Below are 10,896 nucleotides of genomic sequence, written 5' to 3' on the forward strand. Positions count from 1 at the left end.
TGTCAGATACATTAAAAATCTGCATTTCCAATCATAACTTTCAACAAATTCTATGCACACACAATCATTTATCCTGACAATAATGCTGATAAAAATTCAAAAAGAAAAGAAAAGAAAGGGTAGCTCTATAATGTTTTTTACTGCTTAATATCTTCATCTTCTTCTCCTGAGTTTTCTACTGTTTCTGCTTATCAAACTGTATGTGTTTTTTTTTCTTCAGTAATTCCAAATGCAGTCCAAATCCTGATTCCCAATTCCAGCTTCTTCTTGATCATCAAACGTCTTCTTCCCCATTTCAACATTTGAAACAACAGAAGAGTTTTCAGTTTCTTGGGAGACGCTGACAATGTCGCCGCCGTCTTTCCTGAACCCCTGCGGGTTCGTGTTCTGCCCGTAGTTTGCAAGAAACGTCCTGATAATCGATGGGTCCGTGAGAGGAACGGGGCCCGGAAACTGGAAACTGATTCCAGGCTGAGCAGGAGGGAGTTGTCCCCAGGAGAAAGAGGAGGGTGGGGGGAAAGAATCCAGGGGGTTGGAGGAGGGTGGAAGGATGAAATCGTCCTGGATTTTCAGGGAAGCAGAAGCAGTAATGGTGTTGGAGAAGCAGTGCACGTGGCCTGATTCGGGTTCGAGGTCGAGGTCGACATCGAGTTCGAGTTCGAGTTCGACAGGCTTTGTGTAAGGTGATGGGTCTAGCAATGGTGGGAGTGTTGAGTTTGGTGGTATGTTTTCTTCAGAATTCATCCTCACCAGGCCTGATATGTGGACTTTTTTCCCCCCGGAAGTCTTCTGGAACACCCTGCTAATAACCCAATCGTTCTGCAGACGGAAAAAGCAAAGAATTAGGAATGAAACAGGGAAAGAAACAAACAGGGGGAGAGGGAAAAACAGGGCAAGAATTTCATCAATTTGTATTTACCCTGGCTGATTTCGGGAGATTTTCAATAGAGAATTTGCCTTCCATTCTGTACTCATGGCAAACCCAATTGGATTTCTCACCCCTGGGAGCCCTACCCTTGTAGAAAACCAGGGTTTTCTTCATTCCCACCAGGGTTTTCCCCCGGAAAATCTCCTTGTCTTTACCAGTGGCTTTCCAGTACCCAGCAGCGGTCGCCCTGTTTGTCCTCAGCCCTGTCGGGTACTTCTTGTCCCGTACACAGAAAAAGTACCATTCCTTTTCCCCCAGCTTTGCTCTCCCTTAATCAACAAAAACACAATTTTTTTACCATAATCAGCACATACAAAATCCAAACTATTAATACCCAACAAAAAGAAGAAAAAGGGATCTCACTTACATGGTAATTCCCATGGCTCAACCTTGTTCATATCCACTTCCCCGATAGCCACAGCAGAGAAACTGCAGTCAAGAACCTTCCTCGACAGGTAATGAGTGATCAGCTCTTCGTCGGTCGGATGGAACCGAAATCCAGGCGGTAATTCCATTTGATCATCCATTTTCATAGCTCCATCGTTGTTCTCCATCACTTCCAACTATGATCACATACAAAAAACAATAAAAAAAAAACCCCTGATTTTCAAGAACGCTGATAACAATTTGACCTTTCAGAAAATGGGCTGAATCAAACCACAGAAAAAACATCAACCAAACAGGGAATGAGAATCCATGGGAACTGAAGTGAGAGCTGACACAGAAGCTTTGTAGCAGGAAAACAGCATGAAGATCATAAGCCCAATAAATAGTAGTTTGTTTTTCTGAGAGGATGAAAAGAAACGTGATTTCTAAGCAACTGGAGAAGGTTGTTTATAGCCTCCTTTTGTGCTTGAACAAATCCATCACTTGTTTAAATTTGACCAAATACAGCTCACCCCTCTCAAAATGACCATTATGCCATGCTTTTTTTCCCTCAAATTAAAGTCAATATTTTGGTCCAGAAAAAAGAGTTTACCTTCCTTGGTGATGATGATCTTCAATTCACTGTTGATTGTGTGCTTCACTAGTGACTTGGATTTGTGGGCTTTTATAAGTTACTGGAGATTATTATATATAGACATCTATGTGGTGGGCTGGTCGCAGAATTTGATTGTCCGAATAAGATTTTGTATATTTTTTGAACTTTTATGAGTTGGCGACAGTTATAGTATTTTTTTTTTCTTTCGGTGAGTTGACAGTAAATTTGACTGTAGAAAGAAGATTTCATAAATTTAATTAGCTTTTATTAATTATGGATGGTCGTAGCTTTTCCTTTTCAGTGAGGTAGTCGTAAAGTTTGGTAATATGAATTAGATTTTAGAAATTGTTTAGAGCTTTTACGAGTTTGACCGTCATGATAATTCGTTTTATGTGAGTTGGTCACTAAATTTAATTGTGTGAATCCAAATTTATATACTTTTTTAGTTTTTATGAGTTTGACGGTCATTATATTTCTTTTTTAGTGAGTTGGCCGCAAAATCTTAATGCGCGGATTAGATTTTAGAGGTTCTGTTTTTTTTAGCTTATATGAATGGACAATCATGAGATTTTTTTTTTTCAGTACGTTGGTAGCGATGTTTAATTGCATGGATTAGATTTTAGATTTTTTTCTTTTGGATTGTTATGAGTTCAACGGTCATGATATTTCTTTTCCAATGAGCTGGTCGCTAAATTTGATTTGCACTGAATAAAATTTTAGAAATATGTTTTGACTTTTCTGAATTTGACTATCATGACATTATTTTTACCGAGTTGGTCATGAAATTTGATTATACGAATCAGATTTCATAAACTTTATGAGTTTTTGTTAGTTTGGCGTCATGCCATTTCTTTTTCACTGAGTCGATTGAAAATTTTGATATGCGGATTAGATTTTAGAAACTTTTTGAATTTTTATGAGTTTGACGATCATGACATTTTTTTTTCGATGAGTTGGCTACGAAATTTGATTGTAAGAATCAGATCTCATAAACTTTTTGAGCATTTTTGAGTGTGACTGTTATCTGTTGCAGTGAGTTGATCGCATAATTTGATTGTATAGAGTAGGTTTCATAGTATTTTAGCTCTTATTAATTAGATTGATGATCATAACATTTCTTTTAGGGTAAGGTACGTGAATACCCCATGAATTTATGTCTAATTACAGGAATGTTCTTTATAAAGTAAATTACAGGTACATTTTTTGAGGGAGTATTAGTGCAATGTGCCCAGAAAATGTTTGTGTAAAATTTTGCCATTTAACAAAAGTGTACTTATGATTACAACTATAACCTCAATAGATGGAATTGTAATTTTGTAAAATGATAGGGAAAATCTGTGTAATTAAACATAACATCAGGGGAATTAATGTAATTTACCCTTTCTTTTTAAGTGATTTGGTTGTGAAATATAATTGTATGAATCATGACATTTTCTTTTTGAGTGAGTTAGTCGCTTTTAATTTGATTGTACGAATCAGATTTCAAAACTCTTTTAGCTTTTACGAGTGTGAAGGTTATGATATTTTTTTTAGTGAGCTGGTCAAAAAGCTTGACTATACGAGTCAAATTTCATGAACTTTTTTTACCTTTTACGAGTTTGACGATAATGACAATTTTTTTTCAGTAAGTTGACAGTGGAATTTAAGTTTATGAACCAGATTTCAAAAATTTTTGAGCTTTAATGAGTTTGTCGGTCATGAAATTTCTTTTTCAGTGAGTTAGTTGTATAATTTGATGATAGCGTTAGATTTTCACAAACCTTTTAAAGTTTTTATGAGTTTGACTGTCATAACATTTCTTTTTCAATGAGTTGGTTGCAAAATTTTAATTGTAGGGATTATATTTGAGAGTTTTTTTTTTTTTTTGCTTTTATGGGTTAGACAATTGTCAAATTTACTTTTGACGAGTTTGTAGCGAAGTTTAATTTTATGAATTAGATTTTTTTTACTTTTATGAATTTGATGGTTACGATATTTCTTCTTCGATGAGTTGGTTGTTAAATTTGCTTGTATAAATTAGATTTTTTTTTTTTGTTTTTATAAGTTTGATCGTCATGACATTTCTTTTTTAGTAAGTTGGCCACAAAATTCGATTGTTGGAATCAAATTTTATAAACTTTTTAAGCTTTTATGGTTTTGATGGTCATGATATTTAGTCAGTTGTTGCAAAATTTGATTGTATGACCCACTACTGTTTATAATCGATTTTGAGGTGGTCTTGGGCCTTTAAAAATTTCCCAATTGGGTACATTTAAACTCATGTCCAATCCACCGACTGACTCGCTTGAGGCCCGAACCAAATTGGGATGTGCCCATTTTATTTTATTTTATGAAATTGAGGTGTTCTCGCGAATAATTACTTAAATTTATGGTAATTTTATAAAATAACCAATAAATTATATTACTAAAATTTATGACTAGAAAAAAATAGTTAAGACTATATATTAAACTTAAATAATATTTTATAAAAAGACAATATTAAATTTAGATAATAAAAAATAAAAGAAATTAAAATACTCCTTGAAAAAATAAATAAAGAGTGTTAATAAATTAATGTACTAAAGATTTAGAAGTAGAGCAATAAAAATCAAAGATTTAGAGTTTTAAAAGTATAAACCTACTTGAACAATCAACTTAAATAAATAAAATAAATATTATATATCATGCACTAGTAAAGAAAAAAAAAGGCCAAGTAAGCCTGACCTACGACCTAGTGGTCCTAGACCACTAGATTGGACTGGTCTTAGGTATCAATACTTGAGATTGGCTCAGGACCGGCCAAATGTGAACTAGGCCTAGGCCAAAGCAATCTACTTTCTTTTATTCGGTCAATCCGATCCTACATCGGACTGGCTCAGCTTAATCCATTCTGCATCTTAGCGGTGGAATTTGATTGTAAGCATCATATCTAATAAACTCTTTTTTTTTTTGTTTTTTGGTGTAAGGTAAACTGCGTTAATGAAAAAGTACTGAACAAGAAGCCAAAACTCTGTTGAGATTCACAACCTATTACTGCCAGGCAATCTTCCAAAATCTATAAAGGGTAGAAGTCTACAGAGACTCCTATAACTCAGAGCTAATATTTCTCAACCTAACTTGCTTAACAATAAGTCTAGCTACCATATCCGAGGATGGTCATTGGTTCATGAAAATCCACTTATTTTTCTCTTGCCAAATATGGTATACTGTAGAAGCAAGTGTTGCTCGATATCCCGTGTTCAAAGATATTTTCCTCTCCACTTTCTACTAGCCAAGACACCCTTTGTTGCCACTAGTCACATAGACATTTGAATCGAATTTCTGTTTGTAAGATAGCAATACATTGGCTTGAGAACTTTTGTCACTAGGGGCAGGGTACGTACATTCTGATCCGCAAGGGGGCAATTTTCAGTCTGGCTGGCTTTGGAACATAAATAGGGGGTGTCGTTGCATCGATTTCTTATTTTTAGGGCAGTGATATACTATGTGACAACATTACAACCGCTTCATCGAGACGGTATCCACTCATATTAAATAGGGATGTTACACACAGCATCACGATCTCCCTCATAACTAGGATTCATTAACACTAACTGTTTTGGGAGTTCCAAGCTAAGATCCGCCATAACGGAAACCCTGACATAGTCCACTCTAGCACAATTTCTCGTAATTCCACCTAGGTACGACAACATCCCCACCCTGCTCACTACAACACTGTGACCTTCCACCGTCTCTATAAGGAGATTATGGAGTTTAATTTAGAGCGATATCAACTAATACGAATGCTTCTGTAAATCACGCCCAAAATTGCCATTTCTGTAAAAAAATAGGTTGCTCTTGGAACAACCAAGTGCCACCCTCGATGACATCCTCCATAGCAGCCCGCGTATGAAAGACAAAGAAATAGAACCTATTAGACGACGCAACTACCTCTTTCATCGACTGCCATTGGGACTTCATAATTGAGATGAAAGAAGTAAGGCCGATGTCCTAGGAAGTAGCCCACCGCTGTAGTTTGCCAACGTATCAAACTAGTTTCCACTATCTCACGAGTAGGCCTAACCATGACTTTTCCATTCTATTTTTCAAGCGGAACATAACGCAACACGTTCCTAGTAGAGTTAGAAAAGCCCTTGGCAATCTGATTACTGTGTTTTCTAAAGTTAGGATTAACTAGAATACTACCCACATATATGTCTTCATAGTTCACCGACGTTGCATAGTCCTCAGAAGACTTCTAGTTTGCAGTCAACAGAGTAGAGTTATCCCCCTGATAGGAACACTCTAATCGGGTAAGGGATTCGTGGGGCTATGAACCCTAATAGTAGGGGACGACCCACATGCAACAGTTTGCATACCAAAGGTATGCACCTCAACTAGAGTACCTATAGTCGTGGACATAGTGCTCGATCCAATATCACCACAACAAGCTTGCCATCTTGCCCTAACCCTTTCCAAAGTTTGCATGAAATTTATATCACTAGTCACCCATTTTGCAAGAGATGAATAACACAGAGAACTTGAAGGTTGAATTGACGCAATCCCCCTCCCTGTAGAAGCATGCTCCGCCTCCGCCTCCGCCTCCGCCGCCGGCAGTTGAACTACTAGGAGAGGGAGAAGAGGTGAGAGAAACATGCATGACTTCTTTTTTATGAGTTTGATATATGATCTTTCTTTTGGAATAAGTTATTGACTTTGACAGTGTTCCTCTCTTAATAAATAGACTGTAAAAGTTGATTTCATAAATAGGATTTGGATATTCCTTTGAGTTTTAATAGAGTGCCAAAAATCAATAAAGTGTTCTCTACAGTAAATCATCGCGAAATTTACTTTTATAGTAAAATTTTGAATAAATATTATTTATGAGTGATTCATAATGCTTCTCTTTCTATAACATCTCAAATCTTTTGTAAGTTTTATAAGTCGATGACTATTATAATGTTTATGTTTCGATAAATCCAACGTCGAAATTTGATTGTACGTACCAATCAGTCTTCAAATATTAAAACATTGAGATACTAATTTTCAACTATATATGACAAAATCCAACTTGGATTACATAAAACATTATTACTATAAATGTTAGTCCAACGTGCAATGAATGTTGTTAATGATTCTACGAATTCCCTAATCTATTACACTTTCCGACAAAAATTAAATATATGTAAATATACATTTATTTATTTTTATTTTAATTGTATTTGGGCCCTATAGATACTACATTTAAAACAAAATACGATAGGTGAACGATGGATACATATATCATTTTTTTTTTAAATTAAGGGGTACGTATCAATAAAATACTGCTCGAATGGTAAGGTTGATGTTTCACAACTGAACTATTGTCCGATTTGAGTTTCACGAATGTGGACGTATATAATGTTATAGTAATGGATCTTTCATTCATACACTCCATAATGAAGTTTGATACAGTTACAAATACCCTATTGTTATTTTTAAAACTACTAATACTTATTGAATTTTAACAACCGTCCAACAACTAGCTCAATCATTTACTTTCCGTCAGGTTTTTATTTATTTTTTGTAGTTAACCAACCAAAATGTCATTGTAAACATGAATTATAATTTTATTATTTTTTTTAGAAAAATGAGTTTTTTTTTTTCCTTAAATAACCAGAGTGGACAATCTTTTCATAATTTTTTAAATCTTTTCTTTCATCTTGCCTTATTTTTTATATTTTTAAAATAATAAAAAAAATACAGTAAGAATAAAATTGATAATTTTAGTCCTCCATTTAAAAATTACATAATTTTATTAATAATATTATAATTTTTTTAAATAACAAAAAAATATTTGCGAAACTAATTGTAGTTCCTCAATATTTAACCATGTACTTGGGAACAGCTGTCTGGATGTAATAAAAAATCAAGATGTAACAAAAGCATTAACATCAGTTACCTGAAATTAGCTTGCAATCCATTTTGCCCAAAGTCAAAAAGACCACTTTAACCTTTTTGGCTCTGTGGGAATCTGTAGGGATTGGACAGCCACTGCACCAAATTCCCATGCTGTCTTGTCCGCAGCGCGACACGTGGATCTCATGAATTGTTACTGACCAGGTCATTTTCTTTCATTCTTTTCAAAGATGGATGTCGCCAATCAACTCGTGGAGGTGAAGGTGATAGCGATTTCAGATCAAGATATTGTAAGTCGCGTTCTGTCATGTATAAATTGTTTGGAGTACATTGAACTTTGATATTAATACAAAAGGGTTGATGACTAGAAGTGATTTTTGGTGGATTCAGGCCAAAACTTTAAGTTCAATCTTGGATAAATATTTGCAAAACATAATATAATATTTTTTTTTCCAAATTTTTTGAGAAAATAAATGTAATTAATTTGATCGAATGTAAATTTTCGAGAAATTAAATAGGGTTATTGTGTTAGTTTCGTCTTTTAAGTTTCAATACATAGAAAGAAAATAAAGGATAATCGTAATTATAAAAATTCAATAATAATTTATTTTATCTGAACACTTGTTTCATAATATTTTTTGAGTTGATTTAAGTTTGTAAGGGTGCAAAATAAAATGAGTCGGTATGACTTAATTTTAATTTTGTACGGGCGCTATATTATTCAAAAAATTGGAATATTTTTTCGAAGAAAATCATATGAATATAAACCTCTTAAACTCTCTATTTATTTGAAATTTTAATGTTCTTTTTCCACCTTTTTGAGGTGACAGTGATTTGAGAGTTGAGAATTGAAATCAGGAATTTATTAGGCCATAAGTTTATAAGTCACATTCTTATCAAGTAGAATAAATTGTTTGAGATACATTGAACTTCGATAGTGATAAAAAAGAAGTCTTGAGTTGATGATTTGATTGTGAAATATTACTGCTATAAAAGTTGAACAATCTTTGGTGAATTGCCAAAAATATAATATATATATATATATATGCTAAAAATTGGGATTTTTGAAAAGTGATACTTAGTATAGCATTTAATTTTTAAATATAAATTATGTAATACATTTTTCTGATAATAATATAGCCTACGGCTCAATCAATATTCTATTGTATGTAAGATATTGTTCGTTCTAATTTTTATTATTCTCATGGTTTTATTATGAATAGGCGTCTCACTAGGGAGAAATTCCTAAGGCTCTATAAGCCAATTCCTCGTCTACAATCGATATGCCTACGTCATCGATCCCTAGATGAGGGGCTTGAGAAGGACATATAGCCTCATTTTCCACAATACGACGTCAAATGATGCGATTCTGCAGCCTCGTTGTACGAAGTATTGTCCATTCTGACTTCGTATGAATTGATCGATTTTGTTTCGAAAAAATGCATTGATAGAGAGATGAGGGTCTTAGGCTTATAAACCACTGAAACTTCTGAGTATTTGTTTTTTTACTTGAGGTATAATATGATTAAATAATGTGTAAATTACATTGACATCTACTGAGATTAGGTCAATATACACAATCACTTTTTATTATTTGTAAAATTACAGCTACTCCCCCTGAGATTATAATTGTGATTACAGAGACACTCCTTATTCAAATATAAAACTTACACAAACACTCCTTCAAAAATATTATACTAACACCCTTCAGGGGTATGGTTGTAATTTTGTAAAACACAGGGGTGTTTGTGCAATTTGACCTAACCTCAAGGAGTGTCAATATAATTTTTTCTAAAATAGTTACATATTATCCTTAATTGATAAATTAAACATATTATAGTTAAGATTACCAGTCTGATTTCCATGAGGAGTAATTGTTGGGAAGGAGATTATTGGTATGTATGACAGATTGGTCATCAGATTGAACGACTATTGATAATTAATTTTAAAATAATAATATTAATATTACAGGCGTTAGTCTCGAAGGACAATAAAGTAAAATCTCAATTTCAAGGATTGCCTGCTGTATGAACAGATCCGTTACTCGAAGCTCTCTCTCTCTCTAAATTGCTCCTTTAAAAAATGAGCCTCATGCAGAATATTTATAGGCCACGATAAAATTTGACGAGTATATAGATTATTAGGGGGAATAGCAATTTACCTCCTGGTGATGTTGAAAATGAGCATATTATCTTTATATGAAAAAAAAATATAGCAATTTACCCCCATGTACTTTTTAAATAAAGCAATCTACCTCCTTATATATGGATGTAAATTGCTTCATTTTAAAAAATATAAGGAGGTAAATGGTTGTATTTTAAAAAATATAGGGAGGTAACTCGCTATTTGTTTTTTCATAAAGGGATATTTTGCTCATTTACGATATGACAATAAGGTGCTTGCATTATTCCCCAAATTATTATATTGTTCGAGTATTATAGTACTTTCTTTTTGTAAAATGACACTTACGTCCTCCTTTGATTACGTTTTCTAATTACGTTAATCACTCGACATATATAATTAAAATCCAAATCATTCCATAATTATCTTCAACATGGTGCCAAATATTCAACACGAATATCCGCGAGCCAACCCCATAGCATAAAAAAGGGAAAATTGACACTGCCGCCACATCCAATCAACAAATCTTTGTACCTCCTACTCAAAATTCCAAGTGCACTTTAATTATTGAACAACACTTAACCTAACCACGGTGTGGCTAATTTAACCCGAGGGTTGACCACTAATGTCGGATCAAGACAAAATCAGGTGGGCCCTGTTCCTTTTGTTCCAACATGTAGCTCGAAAAGCGACACATACACTTGGCGTCGTCTGATTGACCCAAAAACCCGTAACCTATGCCAAAGGATTAGCACAGTGATGCAAGAATTAGGCGATGGTCAGCCGGCAAGAAATGTTTCATGATCTGCTTGAACACTTTTAAAAGGTGGGCTGCGAAATATTATATTTCAATGATTGATTATTCCATATATTTGCCTAACTTTTGGTACCCATTATGATAATATTTTTTAATTTATGTGATCATCATTGTGGTGCATTGGCATAGTGGGCACGTACGTGGCCTATCGATTTTTTTTTTTTTAGAGTACAAAAAGTTTTTGAGTGACGC

General features: G+C 34.0%; 1 protein-coding gene across 3 annotated transcripts; it reads right to left on the reverse strand.

The window, feature by feature from the left end:
* On the reverse strand, nucleotides 1–1,978 carry LOC105157091 (NAC domain-containing protein 79). Of its 3 annotated transcripts, none has more exons than XM_011073386.2 (4): nucleotides 1,908–1,978; nucleotides 1,296–1,491; nucleotides 920–1,197; nucleotides 1–819 (listed from the first exon to the last, which is right to left on the reverse strand). In XM_011073386.2, the coding sequence occupies exons 2-4, from the start codon at nucleotides 1,480–1,482 to the stop codon at nucleotides 217–219; spliced, it is 1,068 nt and encodes a 355-aa protein (XP_011071688.1). In that variant the 5' UTR covers nucleotides 1,483–1,491; nucleotides 1,908–1,978; the 3' UTR covers nucleotides 1–216. The 3 variants fall into 3 exon arrangements, with proteins under 3 accessions (XP_011071688.1, XP_020547905.1, XP_011071689.1); XM_020692246.1 differs by lacking the exon at nucleotides 1,908–1,978 and adding an exon at nucleotides 1,605–1,787; XM_011073387.2 differs by lacking the exon at nucleotides 1,908–1,978 and adding an exon at nucleotides 1,587–1,787.

The sequence above is a fragment of the Sesamum indicum genome, linkage group LG3 (genome assembly GCF_000512975.1).
Source record: "Sesamum indicum cultivar Zhongzhi No. 13 linkage group LG3, S_indicum_v1.0, whole genome shotgun sequence".
Lineage (NCBI taxonomy): Eukaryota > Viridiplantae > Streptophyta > Magnoliopsida > Lamiales > Pedaliaceae > Sesamum > Sesamum indicum.